This window comes from Nannobrachium achirus (assembly GCF_963921795.1).
Source record: "Nannobrachium achirus genome assembly, chromosome: 17".
Lineage (NCBI taxonomy): Eukaryota > Metazoa > Chordata > Actinopteri > Myctophiformes > Myctophidae > Nannobrachium > Nannobrachium achirus.
Window position 1 is genome coordinate 49330255 of NC_137824.1, and position 26238 is coordinate 49356492.

The 26238-nt window shown below is 46.9% G+C and overlaps 1 protein-coding gene across 3 annotated transcripts in view; it reads right to left on the bottom strand.

Annotated features, from left to right (window-relative positions):
* Positions 1 to 2604, bottom strand: part of fgf13a (fibroblast growth factor 13a) — a gene marked incomplete at both ends in the record, with an annotated part of 159332 nt that extends 156728 nt beyond the window's left edge. For all 3 annotated transcript variants that reach the window (XM_080745612.1, XM_080745611.1, XM_080745610.1), the window contains one exon: positions 2556 to 2604. In XM_080745612.1, coding sequence (XP_080601738.1) covers positions 2556 to 2604 — 49 coding nt within the window. The remainder of the gene's footprint in view (positions 1 to 2555) is intronic.
* Between the last annotated feature and the right edge of the window lie 23634 nt (positions 2605 to 26238).

Below are 26238 nucleotides of genomic sequence, written 5' to 3' on the forward strand. Positions count from 1 at the left end.
TGCATTCAACCTACGATTTCAGCACCACGGACAGCGACCATGTCATTTTGGAGCCCATTTTAACTAATGAGCAACATTGTCCGACATGCCAGGGGCCGGTCTTAAAAAATTCAATTTGATGGTCCCCGAGAGTCCAATGCCCAGGGCCATCTGCCCCCTCAGCCCTTCCTGAAGCTCTGCCCCTGCTCGAACTGAAGTAGCAGCCTTGCACACAAACATTTCAACAACGAGATGCATGTTCATTAAGATAACCTAAGTGTAACCATCTGGAGGCTGGTTCTCAGTGGCTGAGTGCAGCACAGTGCACTCAATTTAATGATTATGGTTCATTACTTAAATCTTTAGTTATTTTAGTTAATATATTCCTAGAATCCCATTACCAGTGTGTGCTATGCAGTGGAACGCTTTAAGTCTAATTCTTGCCTCTCTAACATGTCCTTTCCCTCTCCTTCCCGACATGGTCAAGGCAGATGGCTGCCCACCCTGGAGCCTGGGTCTGCCTGACATTTCTTCCAGTTGAGGGGAAGTCTTTCCTTGCCAGTGTCGCAAAAATGCTGGCTCAGGGTGGGACATTGTCAGGTCTCTGCTCTCTCTCTCTATATATAAAGTGCCTTGGGACAACTTGCTGAAATAGAATGGAATTGAAGTGTGTTAGGAAATATGGATGTATATTAGATATTACATGTATTAGTTGGAGTGCATCTCTCCACTCCGACATGTCTCCTTTCCGACATGTCTCCATTCCGACACTAACCCTATCTCTAACCCTAACCCTAAACCGAACCCCCATGGGAGTGTCGCCACTCCGACAATAAGAAGTCAATTTCGGAGTGGCGACATGTCGGAATGGAGAGAGCCTCCCTATTAGTTGTATGTGTTTCTATGTCGAACAGGCTGTGAAACCAAATAATCCTCTGGTATAATAAAGTCTAATCTAATGTAGGCCTACACACTTGAAAGCGGGAGAACTAGAAATACAACACTACATTGTGGATGTGCCTACCAGTTGCCATTTAGATCCATGTCTGTCCAGAATTGAAAGAATATTTTGAAGGGATTTAATGCACGTTTTGTGAGGTCACAATGGCCTTGACCTTTGTGTCAAAGTCATGACATTCCTTCAAGGTGCTACTGAGAGATTGCATTCACAATGAGGAGGAGGACCCAGAAACATATAATTCTTCCGTTATGGTTGTCCGCCAGCAGGGGCATAAAGATGTGTTATACAGGCAAAAGGTTTGTGCAGTGTAGCTGTATAGTTTCTGCAGGCTACTTATCTTCATGGCTTGTCTTCTGAAAATAACGTGTGGATTCCATTAACTGCCCATACAGTACCAATGCTTATCAGCGCTGCTAGTGTAAACCTGTTAGCTACAGTATATTGATCTGTTGTGGTTGTGGGTGAACCCAAGAGCCACACATGAACAAAGCAGGAAACCTAATACAAAAAGGCATCCATGAAATTCCATGATCATGCCATTCAGGGGCACATTTGCCATAGGAAAAAGGTTCATTTACAGCTTGGTTATTAAATATGACCACTATATGCTCTTATTGAATTGAACATATATAGCCAATAAAAAACAGACCCTCAGACTCGAATTAAACAAATTAAATGCCGACTCTTATCTGATACAATAATTTGGTGAAATATCAGCCTTAAAAAAACACACAAATAATGTGTCATTTCTCAGAGAAGAGCCACGTGTTGATGTTTTTCTTTTTCATGTTTAATTCAAAATATAAACCGCACAAACAAAGAGTGCAGTAAAGTGCTTAGAGTGTCGTGTCGTGTGCGCCCGGTCCATGTGTGGATGGAGCATAATGCATTGATTGGCCCCGCCAGGTTTCTCTGGCAACCCTGTCTCGCTCTAGCTGTCTCCATGGCAATGGGAGGCGCTTGCTTGCAGCATGCAATGCAACGGCTCATTTTTACGCATTAGGTCATTAACTAGGAGAACAAAAAAGGTGGATGCTATAGCTATAGCCTACACGTCGTGACCACTGAACAACAGAACAAAGTAATACCAGGCAGTGTGGCAATAATGTGCGGAAACAATAGGCTACCACAGTGGACACAATGCCCGTGGCAATCATGTTTCACTATCATTCTTCCTCGTCGTGTTAAAGCGACAGCAGGCTACTCTTATAAATGTAAAAGAAACAAGAAATCAATTTAACACACACCCTGCAAAGAAAGCATCCTACATCGACTATAGGCCTACATGCTTTTACCATTTCCATTGTGCTTTTTCTTAATTGATTCGCATTGCTCCACAGTCAGTCATAGGGTAGCCTATACTGCTGACCAATGAAATATTAAATAGCCTATTTGGTCAGACGGACTGGCTTTGTGTAGGCCTGGTATCATTAACCTTGGACTGCAACAGCAGCAAGTGTTAAAGCTCTCAAAACCATTGTCATTATTATTGTGGTGAGAAAGAATGGAGCTCGTGCGCTGTCTGTGGGTGCTCATGCATGCAGGAGATGAATGGGTGCACGGTCGCTTTAAAAACCCAGGGGTTTGTAGGGGTGCTCTGAGGCTCGCCTCTTACCCTTGGAAGCATCCTTATCTTCTTTAGGCTTCGCCACTTTGCCGCTCATAGATCCCAGTTTGGACGTGTAATTCCCGAGTTATGGGCAAGAATCGAAATCCTTGTTTGTAATCGCTCGCTGTCCTCAGTGGAATCGTGTTCTTCAGGGGTGCCAGTTGCCGAGATAAGGGTTCTGTGGGGAAAAGATAATTGCAATTTTAGTCCTCAAATTATGACAGGCTCCTTTATTTCCCATCAAGCCAAACTAATAGTAAAGCCGCAAGATGGTAACAAAACAATAAAGCATGTGGGCTTCCCGGGGTTCCATTTTTCTACCCCAGTCTCTCTCCAATTAAAGCATCCATTCCAACATCAATTGATATTCTCTCTCTCCACACACACACACACACACACACACACACACACACACACACACACACACACACACACACACACACACACACACGACAATTAACCTAGATATTGAGTCCACAAATAAAGACCAAGAGCCATGGTTGGGGAAAAAACATCCTACTGTAGCATCCAAAACATCCTGCAAGGTTGTTCTCGTGTCTAAACGAGCATGTAGACAGCCTACCTTATCTCCTCCACGTTTCCTGCTACATCAATGCACATTGATGAAACAAAGCGCTCCCACCATGAATTATGTTCTGTGGCAACAAAATCACGACCTGCTCTGATGAAGAGTGCGAGACACAAAGGAACGGAGCGCAACACAAAATAGAAAAAAAGCTTCAAAAACAAGCGCAGGTTCTCGCACGCAAATGTCAAAACGCCGTCCAAAAAAGAAAAAATAAGCACAACAACAACAACAGGCAGATGATGTCAAAATAAACTGTCCTCTTTCATGCTACGCGCACGGGAAAATCCTGCTATGCCCTCCCGTTGGCCAGAACGACGCGTTTTATTATCATCCGCCTGCTGCACGGAGGAGCTCACTGCGAATCAACAGGATCTACAAAGTGAGAAGCTCTGCGTTAACAGCGCCTGGGTAAAGTAGACCAGGACTGCGTTCAAATCAATTATCAGGAGTTAAGAAAATATTAGCGATCGGAGTCATCGGAGGGACCGTAAAGATCATATTATCATGACATGTGAAGGCAATGTGTGACGCGTACAGGGGGGACGCGCTGCGTCTTTGCCTACGCAGCTGTTGCTCCGATTCAATTACCCTCAGTCACTGTATAACCTGGACCAGGGTTTCCTTCCAGGACCCAAACTGTATTTTATAATCGTGGAAATTTAGATTTGAAACCCTTTTGAAATATCTAAAAAAAAAACGTTTTAAAAGAGGCCTATATGCAATGTTTTTTTTTATGTAGGAAAAGAAATGGGATTTTTACTCTTGAGTCGTGACCCACACAAATGGGTCCCGAGCCACTGTTTGGGAAACAGTGCTCTAGACCTACTGTACGGTCTGTACCAGACAAGATGACCTATACTCGTGCATAATATAGTCGATATGGGACAACCACAGCGTCACTCTTATTATTATAATCACAAATGTACAATGTGTTCAATAATTTAGCTGGCTATAACAAACTCTCCTTGGTGAGCTAGGTGAAGCAAACACATTAATAGCGTGTGTTGGCTACATTATTAATGTGTTTGTGTCTGTGGTTGTAAGCCTAATGACAACTTGACAATAATAAGGTTGAAATGCTGTAGGCCCTAATCTGCGAATAAACAAGTGGTGTAAAGTACCTGAGTAGGCCTACATTTACTTAAGTAGGCTACTGTACTTTTTTTAAATTGTATTTGCTTATTTACTTGAGTAATTCAAAATTTCTCCACTACATCTCGGATCCAAATATTGTAGACTACTTTTTACTCCACTACATTTATTTGAAAACTTGAGTTATAGTTACTTTGTAAATTGATTATTATTATATTACAAAACATGTAGGCTATTAATCACTTCAGCCCTATATAGCCACATTTCGGCCATCTAAGCTCACATGAGATGCATGGTGAGCTTAGCTTGTAGATCTGCTATTTTCAAAATATTTGTAAAATTGAAATGGGACATTCTGCACAATTGGTACTTTAATTTTGATGCTAATACTTTTGTATTTTTTACTCGAGTACATTTTTGAATTTCATACTTTTACTTGTAACAGCGTATTTCTACATTGCAGTATTGATACTAAGTACACAAATGTGAGTACTTTTTAGTTACACCACTGATGATAATGTGTTTGAAATAATGTGCGAGTAAACATAGCCTACTCCACACTGTGCTCCTCCTGTGTCTTCCTCCCGTGCTGTTCTTCGTTGTGGCAGCTTTCACTTTGTAAAACAAACAAACAAACAAACAAAGCCCACAAAAAGCCTCCAGAAAAGTCTAGTCCTCAGTCTCCTCTGTCGTCCGCGTTGCACTTGTTCCGTCGCCTGTCCTCGAGCATAGACTACTTGAATGACAGATACGCACTGCCTGGAGTCAAACAGCTGAGAGAGTGTGTGTGTGTGTGTGTGTGTGTGTGTGTGTGTGTGTGTGTGTGTGTGTGTGTGTGTGTGTGTGTGTGTGTGTGTGTGTGTCAAATGACGAGGGAGCCCAAATGTGCGTTCCGCGCGCGCGCGCGCGCCGTGCGTAATTCTACCGGAGCGCAACACTTGTGACTCTGATCAATCACTTCTTTGGCACCAGCAGCCCTTATTACTGGTTACTTTGGGTATTTCAGGTAGGCTAAAACATTGGTTCTCAAAGTGGGGTCCGGGAGGACCCCCAGGCAGGGGTCATTGAGGGAGTTCCAGGGGGTCCCCAGCTAAATGATAGTTAGGAACCAAATGGACCCTTCATGGGTCTGTGACCCAGAGAGAAAATGGAACCAAATCATTTTTGTACACTCTCGAGTTAAATTAACATAGATTTTACAGTATAAATTGGGGTCTCAGAGTAGCCTAATGCAAGTCAAACTGGGGGTCCTTGACATGAAAAAGTTTGAGAACCACTGGCTTTAACATCACCTGCAACAGGTGCAGGTCAGTTCAAAGTCGTGCTGTATGTCACACATTTGATATGTTTTGTTTTTAAGTTTGCATCTCTTGCATTTTGGTTTCAAACTACACTAGTGTCGATACATTTAATCAACTAGCTAGGGCATGCCTTTTAGTTCATATATTATCGATCCTTGTGACTTAACTTATGTTGGGAGTGAGATATTGCTGAATATGACAGCACGGAAATAAAAGGGAAAAGAAAAAGTTGACATGAAGTCAAAGTTAATCCCTCATTTGATTGCAGAGAAAGCCTCCAATTATTTTTAAAATAAAACAGCGGGTGGTTGACAGCCTGTATGTATCCTGATTTCTTATGATAGATGTCCTCAAGACCTTTTTAGTATTTGGCTTTTATTATTTTTCTTAAATTCTGATGTCCCAGGTTCTATCCAATCCCAGACCTAACCTTGCGTTATGTCACATCACATTTCTTGGCCCTGAGCGTGTTAAGTGGCGCGCAGGGACAGTGCGGAAAAGGATCCGCAGTTGATGGTTACCAGATCTACAGATACTATTTTTAGCAGAAACTAGAAACCATTTGAAACTTTATTCACATGCTCAGATCTTCCTGCAGGGATGACTGTGCTCAAAGTGCAGCCAGAAACATTTAACCTCTGGTGTTAATAGACACATATACAATGCACATAAAGATCCCCTTTAAGGAAAAATTGCAGCCAATCTGTTTCAGTGGCACACAAACAGATTTCCTTAGCAATCACCTAAATCAGGGGTGCCCAAAAGGTAGATCATGATCTACCAGTAGATCACAAAGGCTGTGCAGGTAGACCACATGACATGCCCCTAAAAATATATCATTAAAATATAAAAAAAAATATATATCCATAAACATTTTTTACAAAAAACTCTTTTGGCATCTGTCACTTTTTAATTAAGGTGACTTGATTGTGTGGGTACAGTGGGTAGATCATGTTGAGCTGGTCATTTTAAAAGTAGCTCTCAAGTCAAAAAAGTGTGGGCACCCCTGACCAGACCTAAATGCTATAGACCTAGCCTACACAAAATACATTATTCTCTGCACTAACTATCAATTTGTTTTGCCTAATTGTAAAATATTGAATGAGATAGAGCTGTAGAAATATTAGTAAAATTGACTGAAGAGGAGACAGACAGAGGTACAGCAGATGCAGGACAAACTCCCTTTGTCCCATTATTTTAGATTTATGAGGACGATGTATCCCCCATGAACAAAATGAATGTATCCCTCCTTTTGAGTCACTTGGTCTGACTGTTCATTAGTATTAATGAGGCCCGAGAAGGTGCACGGCTATTATCTTAGGAAAGGTGCGATCTGAACATCAACAGTTGGAGAGCCCGAGAGCGGAGATCAATAGAAGCAGACGTAGTGAGAAGTCAGCAAGGTTACACTGGGCCTGATCAATCACAGAGGGGGAGTCAGTGACTGCATGCCATGGACATGTGGAAATGCTACACCTTACAGTAACCTAATACAGTGGTCCTCAACCTGTGGGTCGGGGGGGAAGTAAAATGTCAATTTAAGGAATTTTAAGACCTTTTTGATATCTAAAAGAAAGAAAGAAAATAAATGAAAAAGACCATTAGCCTACTGCATCAAAAGTAATGAACAAAAACTGTATAAAAACTGGCCAATTTGTCAGATAATATAAGAAAGAGGCATTGTGAGCTTGTAGATCAGTTATATTTATCCGTGTAACTAAATGCAATGTCTCAACTCTAACCCTTCTAAGCAGCGGTGGCTCCAGGGGGGCTAGAGGGGACCCCCTGGTTAAGGCTTGTGAGTTGTGATGAAAAATATTTAAGGAATAAATACATAAAATATATTTGAATATGTGAAAGACAACTGACCAATTTATTTATTTCACAGCAGATAGTCTACATATTAAATTTAAAATCCTGGCCACTGTTTACTTCTATGTAAACCATACTATGAAATCATACCTTTTATGCTGGAAAGCATCTTCAGCCTCACAAAAACCCTATCTGTTCACCTACAGTCCACAGATTTGGACCTGGCATCTGCCAATGATCTGGTCTGTTCAGTTATCCATACTCTAAGTGAGAGAATCTCGTTTGTCGTAACTTAGTATTATTCATTATTATTGTTTGTTGACAACATGTATTAGACCCTGCTCTAGAAAAGCCAGCTCCCCCATAGCCCACCCAGTCACAATTCTCTGGAGCCGCCGCTGATTCTAAGTGCTTGTCATGGTGTGTGTGTGTGGGGGTGTCACCAGTTCAAATTTTTGAGGGGTCAAGGGGTGAAAAGGTTGTGAACCACTGACATAATATATAATATGAGAATGCACACACACACACACACACACACACACATACACACACACACACACACACACACACACACACACACACACACACACACACACACACACACACACACACACACACACACACACACACACAGCAATATCAACTCACAACAAAACTGTTTCAGCTGCCAAAACACCTGTATGCTCAACCGCTCGCAAGCCAAGGTTTAGATTTTACTGAGCTGTTGCAAGCTAGCTGAATGTTTGTAGTGCTGCCCAGACAGACAGATAGATAGGCAGATAGACAGAGGATTGTTTTAATGCTATGTTAACAAGCATCCACTTGTAAATCTATGACTATAACCTGTTGTAATTGCCACCAGGCCTGGGATTTTGTCATTTTAGGGGCAAGGCCACTTGGCCTTTGGTGTTGTCCATTCTTTTAGGGCACAAAGGCCAAATGCCAGGGCAGGAAGGCCATCAATAATTAATTGAATGTAAGGGTTAAGGATTTAAAATGTAATATGTAGACTTTCTGCTGTGAAATAAATAAATTGGTATTTACAATCTGGTCCATGCACAGCCCTGCACAAATCAAAGATACTGGATTGGTTTAAAAATGGGGACTCAACCAAATAAACTGGTTTCTACGTGTCAAGAAAGACACTGGTGTCTACATATTGGCAAGAAAGAAACAGAGGAGAGAGTGATACAGTCAGCTGGGGCATTAAGGCCACTGTGGCCTCAGGGCATGCCATTTTTTGGAGGGGCACAAGGCCAGGCTGAGGGGCAACGACTGCCATGGCCTTCATGGCCTCCCTGAAATTCCTGCCCTGCTTCCCACTGAACTGTATATTGCGCTGCATATTTGGCTGTTGACAATTACTGCCTGTATGTCAAACATTGTGATTAGGTCACCAGAGTGGAGGCTTATTGATCCGTTTGTAATGCCTTAGGATCGGTTAACATGCACGTAGTGTCAAATGATCAAATGCACCGAAACGATGAATTACGATTCATTATCGTTACCCCTATGCGTGCAAATAGGCTCATTACACAATGCATCCAAACAAGCGCACAGCGTGTCTGTAGAGAAGTCTATGCTAGAATGAGAATACAGAATGCAGAATCCAGCAATGCTGACCCTCTGTGGAGACTGGAGATGACGGGGCATTACAGTAAATGAGGCTGAACTCTGACTCAACAAGATGGCATGTATGTGTGTAGGCCCACAGATATGGGCCATGTCTTGGCCATCTGGCCAGTGATGTCTCTCATGGAAGAGAGAGAGAGAGAGAGAGAGAGAGAGAGAGAGAGAGAGAGAGAGAGAGAGCGAGAGAGAGAGAGAGAGAGAGACAGACAGACAGACAGACAGACAGTGGTGGGAAAAGTATTCAAATGTTTTACTTAGTAAAAGCATCTATACTGCAGTGTAGAAATAATAAGTAAAAGTCCGGAATTAAAAATGTACTTGAGTTTTAGTACAGAAGTATTGGTATCAAAATGTACTTAAAGTACCAAAATGAGAAAATACTCACTATGCAGAATGTCCCGTTTCAAGTATTGAAATGTTTAAACATCATTTGAAAATAGCAGATCTACAAGCAACGCATTGTGAGCTTGTAGATCGGCTATTGGTCAGATCGGCTATGGTCAAAATCTATACAGTATAAGTGGTTAATGTATGTGTTGTAGTAATAATAAAAATCTACAAAGTAACTAGTAACTAAAGTGTTCAAATAATTGTGGTGGAGTAAAAGTACAGTATTTGGATCTGAGATGTAGTGGAGTAGAAGTAAAAGTATTGGAAATTGGAAATACTCAAGTACAGTACTTAATTGAATGTTCTTAGTTACTTAACACCACTGGAGAGAGACATAGTGAAATTAAATGTCAGTGGGTGGTGGGCTGTGGCCTGTGCAGCTCTGACCTTTCCAGAGCAGAGGCTGGATACTACAGCAGTACCTTCACACTCACACGCCCCTCCCCCGCCTGCCCAGAACGGTAGGTTCCGTACGGAACCATTGTTTACTTAGATATGGAAGGATGACCTCCCACTTGGGTAATGACGCCCCCTGGCGATCATTCAGAGAAACTACTTCAGCTCCCGTACTAACGTAGGTAGGAAGGGCCTGTCACTCAAACCGGAGTGACCCGCCTCCAGGCTATATAAGCCCCCGGAGGCGGAAGTAACATCCTCTTAATACCACTCTCTGCCACATTCAGTGAAACAGAGGGGCATTACGTGGGAGGTCATCCTTCCATATCTAAGTAAACAATGGTTCCGTACGGAACCTACCGTTTACTGTCAATATTCCAGGATGACCTCCCACTTGGGATTCTTAAACTCCCCTCTAAGCCACAACCTACTCTCATACCCCCACACACCCCTCATACGGGTGAACACAGCCCAAACGGGCGTGACCCATCACCCAGAAGGTCCCAGGCCCACCGGACCTGGGTGTGAAGGCATGAGAAAATAAGGAGAGACCCTGATAGACCGAAGTCCGCCTCATTCAACTAAATGAAAAGGACAAGTCCGCCTTATAAGTAAGACACACTATATAAGGAAAACACAGGGTCCCCCCCAAAATACCCCAGGTGGCTACATGCCCACCTGTGGGAGGGGAAGATCCGACTCCTCTATGACGTAGAGGAGGCAACTGCACCCATAACCGAATGCGCTAGCGAAGAGGATTCGATATCCAGGTGATAGTAGGCTGCAAAGGTAGAAGGCGAAGACCAATTCGCCGAAACACAAATCTCCTGAACGGAGACTCCCTTTGCCAGTGCCCACGAAGTAGCCACACCTCTAGTGCTATGGGCTTTAAGTGCCGCCGGCACTTCCACACCCGCACTAGAGTAAGCCAGCCTAATAGCATCCACAATCCACCTCGAAAGAGTGGGTCTAGACACCGGCTTTCTGACAAGAACATTGCCCATTTCCACGAAGAGCTGAGAAGAAGCTCTAGAACCAGCAGTCCTGTCACAGTAGGCCTTCAATGCCCTGACAGGACAAAGGCAATTCAGCCGTTCATCCTCCACCGAGACAAACGGAGGAGGATGAAAAGCCAGAAGAACAACAGGCTCCTTAGGAACCACCATGTTCTTAGGAACAAACTTAAGATGAGGCTTGAGCAACACCTTGAGATCATTGTTCATAAACTGCATGCACTCCGCAGACACCGAGAGAGCTTGCAGGTCACCAACTCTTTTAGCCGTGGCCAAAGCCAGCAAAAGAGCCGTCTTGAAACTCAAAAGTTTCAAAGGCATCCCTACAAGCGGCTCAAAGGGAGCCCGACATAGGCCCCCTAGAACCACCTGCAGATCCCAAACTGGGAACAAAGACCTAGTCACCGGCCTCAAACGTTCAACTCCTTGCATGAACTTGATGACCTCCGGGACTTTAGAAGGTGCCCTGCCCGCCACCCCCAGGTGACAGGCATTAATAGCCGCCAAATACCCCCTAAGGGTAGAAAATGCAAGACCACTTCTCAAGCGGTCCTGCATAAATTCCAGAATTTCCTGGGCTGACGCCACATGGGCCACCACCGGTGGAACACGCGACTCACACCAGTCCTCAAAGGCATTCCACCTTCCATCATAAGACGCCCTCGTAGAAGGCGCCTTAGCACTCTGAATGGTAGCAACCACTTCAGAAGAAAAACCAGCTGCCAGCAGGTTTAACCTTTCACGTGCCAAACCCACAGGTCTAGGACCTGCAGGTCTTGGTGGAAGATCTCCCCCCTGGCCTGACTCAACAGATCCCTGCACTGAGGCAGCTGCCAACCCGGTTCGCAAAGGAGAGGGGCGATCGCCGATCTCCACGTGCCCTTGTAGGGAGCCACCAGGAGCATCTCCAGACCGAACCTCCTGACTCTCTCCAGAGTGGGTCGGATTAAGTCGAAGGGGGGAAACGCGTACAGTAGACCTCTCGGCCACGTGTGCGCTAAGGCGTCCAACCCCAAGGGAGGACTGCCCTTCACCGCGAAGAACAACGGACACTTCGTATTCTCCGCTGACGCAAACAGGTCCGCCACTGGCTGACCGAACTTGCGAAAAATCTGGCTCGCCACCCTGGGGTGGAGAGACCAATCCTCGTAGCGAGAACCTCCCCTGGACAGGAGATCTGCTCCGCTGTTGAGGAGACCTGGGACGTGTAAGGCCCTGATCGACTTGAGGCGCGACAAGTACCAAACCGTCAATTCTCGAGCCAGACGGTCCAGTGGCAACGACGACAGGCCCCCCTGTTTGTTGACATAAAACATGGCCGTCGTATTGTCTGTCCTGACCAGGACGTGACAATGCAAAATCCAAGGCTCGAAATGCTTGAGCGCCAGGAGTATAGCCATCAACTCCAAATAGTTGATGTGACGACCCCTCATCTCCAGAGGCCAAAGCCCCTGCGCTGTGCGCCCCTCGAAAGTGGCTCCCCATCCACTAAGACTGGCGTCTGTCGTGATCGACTTGCGGGAAACCACCTCGCCAATCGAGACTCCGCTGGTGAGGAACCCCTCCACCAGCCACGGAGACAGGGCGATCGCGCAGGAAGGGGAAACCGTAACCTTCTTGTACTTCAAGGAGGGCGGGATCCCGAGGGATAACATCCATCTTTGAAAAGGTCTCATATGAAACCTGCCCAAACGCAACAGATGTACTGCGGAAGCCATCATTCCCGTCAGTACCATGCAACTCCTGTAAGTGACCTCCTGGCCCACTTGAAAAGGAGTCGAGACATTCCCGAAACCTGTCCACCCTCTTCTCTGAGAGACGGGCCGACATGTCGGATGAGTCCAGAAGGACCCCAATGAATGTAAGACGACTTGCTGGAGTCAGCATGCTCTTGCCGTGGTTGACTATGAAACCTAAGGCCTTCAGGTGAGCCAAAACCACTTGTGTGTGACGCGCCACTTCGTGGGCGGAGCTCGCTGAAATCATCCAATCGTCGATGTACGTCGCCAACCTGACGCCCTGCTGTCTCAGCGGGGCGATGGCTGCTTCGGTCACTTTCACGAAAACCCTCGGGCTCAGTGACAGACCGAAAGGGAGTACTGTATACTCGTACAGGCGACCCTCGAAGGCGAACCGTAGGAATTTCCTGTGTGGGGGATAAATCTGGACGTGCTGATAAGCATCCTTCAGATCCACTGAACAGTGGAAATCCCCTTGCCTGACCGACCGTAACATGGTGGGTACAGTTAGCATCCTGAAAACGTATTTCTTCAGGTACACGTTTAGTGCCTTTAGGTCCAGGATGGGACGTAGCCCCCCCCCCTTTTTTGGGCACCAGGAAATAACGGCTCCAAAATCCCATGCGGGATTGGGTCCTGTCCAGCTCCACTATAGCACCCTTGCTTAGCAAGGAGCTGATCTCTTCTCTCAAAAGATTTGCTTTTAAACCACGCGCCCTGGTATGAATAACCCTGCTCGAAAGCGGGGGTATGTCTGCGAACTGTAACCTGTAACCCCTGGTTATCGTTCGAAATACCCAATGGCTCGGGTTGCATAACTTCCACTGGCGCGCGCAGCGTGCTAGCGTGTTTTGAGCGAGAGAAACCCCACCACTGTGCTTCCGTGACGGCGGAGCTTTTTGGCGGCCGGACCGGAAGTGGGGAACCTGCGTATCCGTATCCGGAACACCCGGATGCGGAGCGCAGGGGTTCAATAGGCCGCAAGGCGGGAACACCTTCTGATTGTACCGCTTGACTAGCGGAGCTTTTTGCGGCCGGACCGGAAGCGGGGAGCTAGCGAATCCGTATCCGGTGAAACCGGAAGCGTTCGGTTTTCGCTCGATAGAGCAACAGGAGGAGCAAAGCGATTCGACTGATAAACAGACTCGCCCACAACTAAAGCATTCTCCCCTGACAGGAGAGGAACTTTTACGCATAACCTCCACTGGCACGCGCAGCGTGCTAGCGTGTTTTGAGAGAGAGAAACCCCACCACTGTGCTTCCGTGACGGCGGAGCTATTTGGCGACTGGACCGGAAGCGGGAGACCTGCGTATCCGTATCCGGAACGACCGGATGCGGAGCGCAAGGGTTCAATAGGCCGCATGGCGGAAACACCTTCTGGTTGTACCGCTTGACTAGCGGAGCTATTTTGCGGCGGGACCGGAAGCGGGGAGCGAGCGAATCCGTATCCGGTGTCACCGGAAGCGTTCGCACTTCGCTCGATAGAGAGACAGGAAGAACCAAGCGATTCGACTGATAAACAGACTCGCCCACAACTAAAGCATTCTCCCCTGACAGGAGAGGAACTTTTACGTTTAATACCTGCTCTAAGGCCTTTATGCTTGTCCCTTGACCCGGGCTCATAGTAGGCCGACAGAATTTCTGACTCAAAGTTAAATTCATAGCATCGCTCACGCGAGGGAAAGCCCACTCGCGCGCATGAGGAACCACATAATTGTTTGACGTTAACATTACTGGTTGCTGATAAAAACCTGTGATTGATTAAGGAGTCCTGACGGGACTCCATCATTCTTACAGGAGGCATGCATAAAGGAGTCATATTGTCGACGCGAGGGATATTCCACTCGCGCGCATGAGGAACCACATAATTGTTTGACATTAACATTACTGGTTGCTGATAAAAACCTGTGATTGATTAACGAGTCCTGACAGGACTTCATCAATACTACAGGAGGCATGCATTTATCTTAGCCCCTGTCCTAAGGCCTTTATGTTTGTCCCTTGACGAGGGCTCATTAGTAGGCCGGCAGAATTTTGTGACTCATTGTTAATTCATTGCATTGACCACGCGATGGATATTCTCCTCGCGTGTAAGGGGAACCATCTAAATGTTTGACATAACATTACTGGTTGCTGATAAAAACCTGTGATTGACTACAGAGTCCTGACAGGACTACATCAATTTTACAGGAGGCATGCAAGATGGAGTCGTCTGTGCAATAGAGTTGGACAGAAACAGACTTGTTCTTTCAACAGATTTATCTGGGACACAAGAGGCATATTCATTGACATTCTCATTTTTATTTCCCCGACGCGGGGAAAAATAAACGTCCTCGTTTGGGGGGAGGGGAACCGGGTGACACCACGGACCCCTGCCCCAACACAATCCCCCTCTACAATGTCCGCAACTAAAGCATTCTCCCCTGACAGGGGAGGAACTTTTACGTTTAATACCTGCGCTATGGCCTTCATGCTTGTCCCGTGACGAGGGCTCATAGTAGGCCGACAGAATTGGTGACTCATCGTTAAATTCATTGCATTGTTCACGCGAGGGATATTCCCCTCGCGTGTAAGAGGAACCATATAAATGTTTGACATTAACCATACTGGTTGCTGATAAAACCCGTGATTGATTAAAAAGTCCTGACAGGACTTTCAACACTTTTACAGGAGTCATGCAAGATGGAGTCATCTGTGCTAGTGCAATAGAGTTGGACAGAAACAGACTTTGTTCTTTCAACAGATCTATCTGGGACACAGGAGGCATATACATCGACATTCTCATTTTCATTTCCCCGACGCGGGGTACAGAAAATAAACGTCGTGCCCACCACTCTATACTGGGGTCTGACAGAACCCAGAAAAGATTGTGCTTGTGTAACTTCCATGAGGATTGTAGCGCTTTAGTGAATCCAACATCTCCGTTGCAGAAAACCAACGTCCTCTGCCATCGCTCCACCCGCTCCACCCGCTCCACCCGCCTGACTGGCGGGTGGAGGGGCAGTTGAAGTGCTGGCGCCGCAGGGGCCTTACCTTTCACTGTAAAGACAGGGCGAGAGCCATCCTCCTCCGCCATGTCCTCCTCCTTCTCGTCCTCAGAGTATCCTGAGTACGAACCCTAGCTCTGACTGGAGCTCAGGTCCGATTCGCGCCTGAAGGATCGGACTGCTTTGTTAAAGTTCACGTCGAAGGGGACGTCCCCGACGGTCACATCACAACGCTACTCTTTAGGCACCGCGCCCGTAGGAGAAATGGTCACCGGAGGGATATTGTTAGACTTCTTAGTCACCTTCCTCGCGGTAACTCCGCCAGACCCGCCAGCTCCAGTGACAGTGGAGCTAGCTGCGGTCGGCTGCACGGCAGGCGGTGTCTCACGTCGCTTGGCGCCATCTTGACCAAGGCGCGCTGCTGAACAAGCGGTGCCCCGGACGGCAGCGCCGCACCTTGACTATCGGTGCGGGTAACTCCGCCAGACCCGCCAGCTCCAGTGACAGTGGAGCTAGCTGCGGTCGGCTGCACGGCAGGCGGTGTCTCACGTCGCTTGGCGCCATCTTGACCAAGGTGCGCTGCTGAACAAGCGGTGCCCCGGACGGCAGCGCCGCACCTTGACTATCGGTGCGGGCCGCCTGGGGCGGACAGCCTGGGCTGTAGGATCCAGAGCGTTAAGCCCTCCTGGTGGAGCGCAGGCTCCGAGGCCTGCCCTAGCCAGGTGGAACCGATGTACCATAGCGAAGCAGTGTAGTTAACGTTAACAAGGAAGCTGTCGAGCAACGAGCTAACGGCTAAAGCTAGGCCAAACTTGGTTCAGGCAGAAACATACATTCCCTCGGCAGAAAGGCAAGAGGGACCATAGCGAAACATGTAGCTAACGTTAACAAGGAAGCTGTCGAGCAACGAGCTAACGGCTAATGCTAGGCCACGCTTGGTTCAGGCAGAGGCCTTAACAAGCTAACAGCAGAACAAACATACATTCCCTCGGCAGAAAGCAAGAGGGTTCATAGCGAAGCAGTGTAGCTAACGTTAACAAAGGAAGCTGACGAGCTAACAAGCTAACGGCTAAAGCTAGGCCACGCTTGGTTCGGGCAGAAGCCTGAACAAGCGGTAAACTTCTTTGTTATAGAAAAGAAAACCGTCGGTTTAGGACGGGACAAGAATAATTATTCTTAAGTACGGGTATAATTCAACACTCGCCGGTGGGCGACTCCAATGCCACCGCTTTAGGCTAATGCGCGAAGAATAAAATACAAAGGCTGAGTTTCAACTTATCTGAATGTGATATCGCAGAGAGTGAAAAGAGAGGATGTTACTTCCGCCTCCGGGGGCTTATATAGCCTGGAGGCGGGTCACTCCGGTTTGAGTGACAGGCCCTTCCTACCTACGTTAGTACGGGAGCTGAAGTAGTTTCTCTGAATGATCGCCAGGGGGCGTCATTACCCAAGTGGGAGGTCATCCTGGAATATTGACAGTAAACACAGCCTAGCCACAGCCAGTGTTGATTTTGTCAGAACATTTTGATTTAGTTTTAGTCTTTTGAATAGAATTTAATTTTTATATTTTTCATATTTTAGTCGTCTGAAATGTTTTAGTTTTGGTCTAGTTTTATTCGACTAATTGTCATAAGATTTTAGTTGACAAAATCTACAGTAGATTTTGTGAACAAAAATGTATTTTGACAGGCCTTGATGGTGATTTTACACTTGGTGGCGTGCTGAAAATAGCCAATCTGCAAGCTCACAACGTGTCGTGCTGCAACACGTTTTGAGCTTGTAGATCTCCTATTTTCAGAGCGCAACACCCGTCTAGAGTACAACCAAACATAAAATGACTTGTCCTTTAATGGATCTCTTCTCCACTCGTCCTGGTCTCTCCCTAACATTTTAGTTTATTTTTATTCATTGACGAAATAGTCAATATATTAAGTCTTATATTTAGTGATCAACGAAATCAACACTAGTCTACAACACACAGACACAGCGTCCCACATGCAGTGATGCCCCTTGTCCACCAAAGTATAATCACAAAAATCCTATCCTTTGTTTACCTGATACATCATATTTTCTTTTATTCATTTATTTCTTTAGAAAACACAGAAACAACCGCTCACTGAAGTAGCAAGTACCAGAGCAGAGGTTAGAATCCAAAAACCATCAATTCTACACATTGGACCATAGAAGTCAAGTGAACAAGAAGAAAAACACTCTTGAAAAGAGTTAACCTAAAAGCTGTTTAGAGGCACCTCTGCTGCCAAATTTGAAGTGAGCGGTGGTACGTGTGTGTGTGTGTGTGCGCAGGGCCGTATTAATGTCAAACTGTGCCCTAGGCTCAGGCCGATTCTGGGTTTTTCCGTGAAATTATTTGTTTTTCTCGTTTTTTCTAGAAACGGGTCACTAACAATAATTTACAGCCTAATATAATGCAAGTCGCTCCCCTCCTCACCAAACAATAATTAATGGGCTAATTTAATGTAAATTGATCCCCTCCAGCTCATTATGTAAACACTACAGCACTCTACCCTCCCAATACAATTTTAAGGTATTTGTACTTTACTTGATTATTTCCGATTTACGATACTTTTACTTCTACTCCACTACTGTACATCTCAGAGGTAACATTTTTACTTTTACTCCACTACAATTATTTGAAAACTTTAGTTACTTTGAAGATTCTAATTGTTATTACAAAACATGCAAAAACCACTTCAGCCTTATCAATCTGGCTAGCAGAAAAACGGCGCTGTGCGTGCACTGTGCATGTGTGTGTGTGTGTGTGTGTGTGTGTGTGTGTGTGTGTGTGTGTGTGTGTGTGTGTGTGTGTGTGTGTGCGCGCGCGCGTGTGTGTGTGTGTGTTCTAAATCCCCCAAAAAGTGAGTCCCAAAATCAAGGCGAAACACCTGGAAAAAAGTTAGTTCCATCAAGGCGAAACACCCGGAGAAAAGTGAGTCCCAAAATCCCCCAAAATCCCCTAAAAATGAGTCCAAAAATCAAGGCGAAACACCCGGAGAAAAGTGAGTCCCATCAAGGCGAAACACCCGGAGAAAAGTGAGTCCCAAAATCAAGGCGAAACACCTGGAAAAAAGTGAGTCCCATCAAGGCGAAACACCCGAAGAAAAGTGAGTCCCATCAAGGCGAAACACCCGGAGAAAAGTGTAGCGAGTCCCATCAAGGCGAAACACCCGGAGAAAAGTGAGTCCCAAAATCAACGCGAAACACCCAGAGAAAAGTGAGTCCCATCAAGGCGAAACACCCGGAGAAAAGTGAGTCCCATCAAGGCGAAACACCCGGAGGGAAAAAAAAAACAAATCAGCCTAGAATCTCTCGATTACAGACAGAAGTGGCCTTCTTCATTAGCATGAGTTTTTTTTTCCTCAGGTGTTTCGCCTTGATGGGACTCACTTTTCTCCTGGTGTTTCGCCTTGATGGGACTCACCTTTTTCCAGGTGTTTTGCTTTGATTTTGGGACTCACTTTTTGGGGGATTTTTTAGTATTTTGGGACTCATTTTTCTCTGGGTGTTTCGCCTTGATGGGACTCACTTTTTTCCAGGTGTTCCGCCTTGATTTTGGGACTCACTTTTTTGGGTCGGTGGGGGTGCACAGAACTCCACAACAAGGGTCTGGGGTTCCTATATTTCCAATATTTCCCCTGTGTTCTGTTAAATATTTTTTACATGTTTGATACTTTTATCAGGCTTGCTTTAGCGTGGGTACAATTTCAGCCTTAAAATACCAAATGGTGTACAGATTTGATGCAAAGTAAGACATCCGCCTTCTCATCTTTAAGTCATTACTTAAGTGAATATCTGTATGATCTTGCATGCATTGCCCACACACCCCAAGCAGACCCCGCCTCAACCATGGCCAGATTTGAACAAACCTATTAAAGGTGCTAGGAGCATCACAGTAGATGTAAGGGTGGCCCAACTCACATCAACCGCCAGTGTTTAAACTGGTACCTTTGTCATTACCTTGTTACTGAATTTGCCAATAAATAATTGTAAATACACCTTTTTGGTTTGTTGTATATTATTAAGTATTATCATTAGCAGATTGTATAATTATAAGTTTCCGACAACGCCACCTCGTTTAAAGAGGAAAATAAGTGCACAAAAGGCACAACCTTTAGGGACACACAAGTTCGTTTACGGAACACCAGAGCAATATAAATCATGAGGAGAGAATGACCAGGACGACAGTTTAGAAAAGTATAACAATCTTTATTACTAGGTTACAGCGGCCTCTATCACGCCAAAAACACAATAATAAAATAAAAGGGAACCCTGAAATCCTACGGCGCCAACTAACTAAAAAACTAAAAATAAGAGCACTGTCAACAATAAAACATTAATTCAAACCCCCTTCTTTCTCTTATCGTAACGTTCTTGGTGACAATTAAAGTGCACTTAGTTTAGGGTACCGGCTCGTTAAGGCCTCAAATCGTAATAGTATAATAATTACGATAATTAATTATAATGCAAGGAGCGCAGATTTAAGGACGAATAAATGTTATATAACTAAGCAGATATGAAATAATAGGCAGAGTATCGTTTCAGCAGGTGGGAATAGTGACTTCTACAGCAGGTGGGATGGCACACACAGCGGCACACAGCTCATCTTTGGTCATCTACGTCTTTAGTCCACCGTTCTGTGAATACAAAGAATACGCCAGTATCCTTGTCGTGACGACTATACAGCTCAACTCTAGGCCAGTGACTTTAGTGACAGTGGTGTACAGGATTGGATACTCACACGCAGGCAGGCTTGTGACCTGCCGCTGCGAATAGTTCACACGACACCACAGTAGTCACAACGACCCCTCTCGTTAGCCGGGTAGCCGGTTCGGCTCGTCAGGACCCTCTCGCTCGTCTCTGGATGGCCGGACCCTGCCTGGTACCGCTGACACCCGGATCACCGTCTGGAATCCGCTGGGTTTGTAAGGTAAAGCGCTACTCGGTCCTAGCACTTTAGTTCAATAAGGTTCAGTTCAGTTACTGCCTGGCTCGGCCTGTGCCTGTCTCTCTGCTCATCACAGCCGGCCACCTGAGTCACTTCCCTCAGCCTGCTCCACACACACGTCTGCGCCCCTTGCTTGTCAACCTAGACTGAGCCTGGCGTTCCTCTTAAAGGGCCGCCTCCCACTCTGCCAGCCGCCCATTGGCTGGTCATGACGTCAGTCCCCCATACATTGGCCAGCACCGGCGTCTAGTTATCCTATCAGTTCGCAGTCAGACTCACACATGGAAAGAGAGGAGGTTGTTAGAGGGAGACAGCAATATAGCATTATCACAACGAAACATATTAGAGAAATTATACAAAACATGCTCAAACAAAAGGAAATAATTGTAAAAACAAACAATTATTAAAGAAAATAAAAAATAAAAAGGATAACGCTACTTCCACCCCCTCACACTCCCCCCTACTAAATCATTAGCAGTCCCTGCGACCAACTCAACCAGGGCTGTAGCGTACGGGCGGCTGCCCAAAATTAGCCCGCCCTGAACGTCGTTGAGCTACGGGGAAAAAACCATAACACTGCTGCCACACCGGCCCCACGACTGGCTGCTGGGGTGTCGGTTCGGGACACTGGGGCACCTCTGGAGGCGCTACACAGACTTTCAAGGCATTACGGTGCACCGTTCGATCTCGCCCACCCTTTTCTGGTCGAATCCTATAAACTAGCCCAGCTTCGCCCACTGTTTCTAGTACAACAAAGGGTTCTGGGTCCCACCAAGAAGCCAACTTCCCGTGCCCCTGTCTGTTCCGATTTCTCACCCACACTCGCTCTCCGGATACCAACGGTGGGATACCCGCCCTCTTGTCATACATGCGCTTGCGCTGTTCTGCCATCCTTTCCATCCTTTGCCCTGCGGTGCGATACGCATCATTCAACCGCCGTTGGTGATGCTGAACCCAGTCCCCCACCCCAAATCTGTCCTGCCTAGGCTGTACTCCCAGTTCCACGTCTACAGGGCGCCGCAGATGGCGGCCAAACATTAGAAACGCCGGGGCATAGCCAGTGGCGCTGTGAGGAGTGTTATTATACGCATGAATCAACTCAGGCAGATGCTCAGGCCATCGGCCATGCTTATCAGTGTCCAACGAGCGTAGTAAATTAAGTACCGTTTGATTACAGCGTTCCACGCCACCATTTCCGGCTGGATAATACGGCGTAGTACGGCTCTTAGTAATACCATAATTATTACATAACTGTTGCATGAGCGCAGACTCGAAGTTAGCGCCTCTGTCCGAATGAAAACGGGCGGGGCAACCGTACGGCTGTATAATATGGGTCCATAACACCCGAACAGTGGTCTGAGCAGTTTGATCACGTGTGGGTATGGCCCAGCTATATTTAGTAAATAGATCTGTGGCTACAAGGATATTTTGACAGGTGTCGGCAGGTCGACCCAGGGTAAGGAAATCAATAGCCACCACTTCTAAGGGGTACGAGACTTCGAAAGGTTGTAAAGGGGCTCTAGGCTCGACCCTAGTTTTTTGTAAGCTACAGTTTACACAGCCCTCATGGAAACGACGTACCTCCCCCTCCATGCCTTGCCAGTAGAAACGCCGCCGGAGCTGCACCAGCGTCCGGTCCACCCCCGCATGTGCCGCAGCCACATGCATCTCTCTCCACACCTCCTTCCTCCTGGAACCTGGACAGACAACTTGTAAATATTCTTCCTGGGTGTAAGGGTCAGTCACATTACGGTACAATATCCCCCCCTCCACCCGCAGTTTCGTCCATTGGCGCAACAGCTGGGCCGCCTCTTTCGTCCAGCTCCTCTTCTCTGTCAACGTAGGGTGGATGCCCCTCTCCACACACCGCGTCACCACCTGGATAGCCTCATCATCCTTCTGTGCTCGCAGCCACTCAGCACCAGCCCAGCCAGCATTCCCTGCTGCGGGCGTTAGTTCCACCGTCGCGACCGCCCCGGTGTCTACAGGAAATCTAGATAGGGCGTCAGCATTAGCATTGTTCTTGCCTGGCCGGTACTTAATCTCAAACGTAAAAGAAGCCAATTGGGCCGCCCAGCGTTGTTCGATAGCGCCCAAGCGAGCTGTCTGGAGGTGCGCCACCGGGTTATTATCGGTAAATACAGTGAACCGCGCCCCAGCCAAATAATCTTTAAATTTCTCGGTTACAGCCCATTTAAGGGCCAATAACTCTAATTTAAAGGAACTATAATTAGCATCATTTTGTTCTGTCGGGTGCAAACTACGACTCGCATACGCGATAACTCGTTCCTTCCCATCTTGGATTTGGGCTAGCACTGCACCCAACCCCCGGTTGCTCGCATCCGTATATACCACAAAAGGTTCCTCATAGTCAGCATAGGCCAACACCGGAGCTTGGGTGAGGGCACCTTTTAGCGCATCGAAAGCAGCTTGACATTCTGCCGTCCATATAATCGGTTTCTGTGAGGACTTGTTATCAACGGGGACCCCAATTAAGAGATTATTCAGTGGACGGGCTATAGCAGCGAATGATTCTACAAAACGGCGGTAATAGCCTGCAAGACCCAGAAATGCACGAACCTCCCGCACCGTGGTTGGAATTGGCCACCCTCGCACCGCCACTAACTTGTCTGGGTCGGGGCGCACTCCCTCCCGGTCCACCACATGCCCCAAGAACTGCACTTCACGTTGTAACAGTTTACATTTATCAAGGCGCAGTTTCAGTCCGTGCTTCCATAGTCGCTGGAACACCCGATCCAGCTGCTGTAGATGAGAACAGAAGTCAGGGGAGTAGATAATAATATCGTCCAAATAAACTAATAAAGACTCAGCTACTTGTCCACTTAAACAGTGCTGCATGAGTCTCTGGAACGTAGCAGGCGCATTACACAGCCCGAAGGGCATTCGTTTGAATTCAAACAGACCCAGCGGGGTCGTAAAGGCAGTCTTTTCTTGATCACGTGGATCCATGCCTACTTGCCAATACCCACTGGCCAAATCAAGAGTCGAGAACCACTGTGCTTTAGTCAAACTGGTCAATGTTTCTTCAATACGAGGTAAAGGGAACGCGTCTTTATGGGTAACTGCATTCAACTTACGGTAGTCCACGCAGAACCTCCAGCTGCCGTCCTTCTTCTTAACCAGCACAATCGGTGCGGCCCACGGACTACAGCTCTCCGCGATGACTCCTTTCGCCAACATGTCACCTAACAAGGCCTTCATTTCTTTGTACATGGAGGGCGGCAGTGGCCTGTGTCGCTCACGAATGGGTGCGGCGCCCGCTGTGTGGATTTGGTGTTGCACGGCGTCCGTCCGCCCGAAATCTTCATCGTGTACAGCAAACACCTTTTCCCATCTCAGCAACATGGACTGCAGTCCCTCTTTCTCTCCCTCGGGCAGGTCAGTGCGATCAGCCAGCCCACCGAGTTCTTGGGATAGGGTGCGCACGGGTCCGTCTTCCGCAGCGCTCACCAGGGCAACATCCACCAGGCCATCAGCGGACATGGACAGGCTCAGATCTTGACTTCCCCGAACATCAGCATCATGCACAGGGTACAGTTTCCCCAACTTCTGATAGCGCCTCACCGTCAGGCTATAAGGAAAGGGGTTACAGAGACGAATAGGGACCCGCCCGCCCCGTACCGTAACCAAGGCGCGCGCCAACCCCAATTCCTTCATGTCTGGTAGCGCCTCGACCAGAGCCTCAAAGTCAGTTCCTCCCGGTCCCCGACGTGTGCGTCCCCATACAACCATTTCACTGCGGGCGGGGACCCGAATCCTTTGGCGACTGACGGGCCACACATAACCCAAAGACCCGTCATCATTAGTCACAGCCTCAACTCTTTTACAGGCAGCGAATGCGTCTCGCCACAACGCGTTCGCTTGACGCGGGGGAAACGCAACCCTCCCAGGCCATTTAAACAGTGTACGCCAGCATGCACTCACTACGTTCATGCCAATAATCAAGGGCTGCGTACAGTGTTCATCTTTAACAATTACGACCCCTCGCCCTGGGACTTGCACTCCCTCTAGCTCCAAATCAAATACCGCATAACTAGTGTACGGTATGTCAAGGCCATTTGCTGCTCTTAATTTAAACACAAGTGGCCCTGCACCTAAATCAGTTTGAGAGAAGTGTTCTTCAAATAAGCTCTGTTGCATTAAAGTGACTTGGGACCCCGTATCAAGCAACCCTTTTAAGTGAACGCCTCCCATCTTTACTTTAATCATGGGGCATTGCCCGATAAATGCATCATTGGCCCGAGTATGTGTCACAGATAAGGGGACTCCTGTTGCCTGGACCTCGGCAACAGGACGATTTAGTTTAACGACGGCTGATTAGTAGTGCACCATCTAGCTATATGTCCTGACCGTTTGCATTGACGGCATATGGGCCTCCCCTCCCCATCCCATTCATATCTCTGAGGTGGCGCGTACCGGCGCGCAGGTGGCACATAGGACGCCTCAGACGGCGGTGGTTGGGGACGCACAGCAGGAGCGGCAGCCTGGATGAGCGGTCGGAGTTCACTCATCAACTCTTTCGTCATACCGTGCAACTGCGTCTTGACATCCTCCATTATTTCTCGCTTCAGCTCATCTCTCCACGCAGAGGTCTGTGGTGGCACAGGGACAGTTACGGGGTTAATAGCATGACAAGCGATTTCAGTAGCTGGCGTACCTCCATGTTCCGTGTCCAACGTCAAGGCCTCCTGTCGCAGCGCGGCGAAGTCTTCGTCAGGGTGGCGTCGAGCATATATTCTCAGTGCTTGACCAAGTGGGCCCTCAGTTAACCCCATAAGAAACTGGTCTTTCAAGACGGCCTCGGAGGGGGCTGTAGTCGCATCATAACGCCGCAACCCACAAAATAATTCTCTAAGTCTCAGAATAAAGGCACTGACACTCTCTCCAGGGCGCTGTGCGCAACTATAAAATTGTGAGCGTACCTTTGCAACAGGGACTGTTTCCTTGTACACGTTATCTAGATGAGCAAAGATTTTGGCCACAGTATCTCGATCCCCCTCATCCAACACATTAACTTGCCGTCTAGCTTCATCAGTCAAGGTTTGTAATAGAATGGCAACCTTTTTAGCCTCATTAACATCTTGCGTCCCCAATAGCCCTTTAATCTGTACTTTCCATTCCCTGTACTTAAGTTCACCCTCTGTACCTCCAAACGTGGGCAGCCACGGGGCGCCCGGATACACCGGCATCATCATCATATTAACAAGTTCACAATTACACACTTATTCACTCTCTCCTCTATATTGCTCTGTGTCCGATCCTGCCGCTACAAACGCCAATTTATGTAAGGGTGGCCCAACTCACATCAACCGCCAGTGTTTAAACTGGTACCTTTGTCATTACCTTGTTACTGAATTTGCCAATAAATAATTGTAAATACACCTTTTTGGTTTGTTGTATATTATTAAGTATTATCATTAGCAGATTGTATAATTATAAGTTTCCGACAACGCCACCTCGTTTAAAGAGGAAAATAAGTGCACAAAAGGCACAACCTTTAGGGACACACAAGTTCGTTTACGGAACACCAGAGCAATATAAATCATGAGGAGAGAATGACCAGGACGACAGTTTAGAAAAGTATAACAATCTTTATTACTAGGTTACAGCGGCCTCTATCACGCCAAAAACACAATAATAAAATAAAAGGGAACCCTGAAATCCTACGGCGCCAACTAACTAAAAAACTAAAAATAAGAGCACTGTCAACAATAAAACATTAATTCAAACCCCCTTCTTTCTCTTATCGTAAC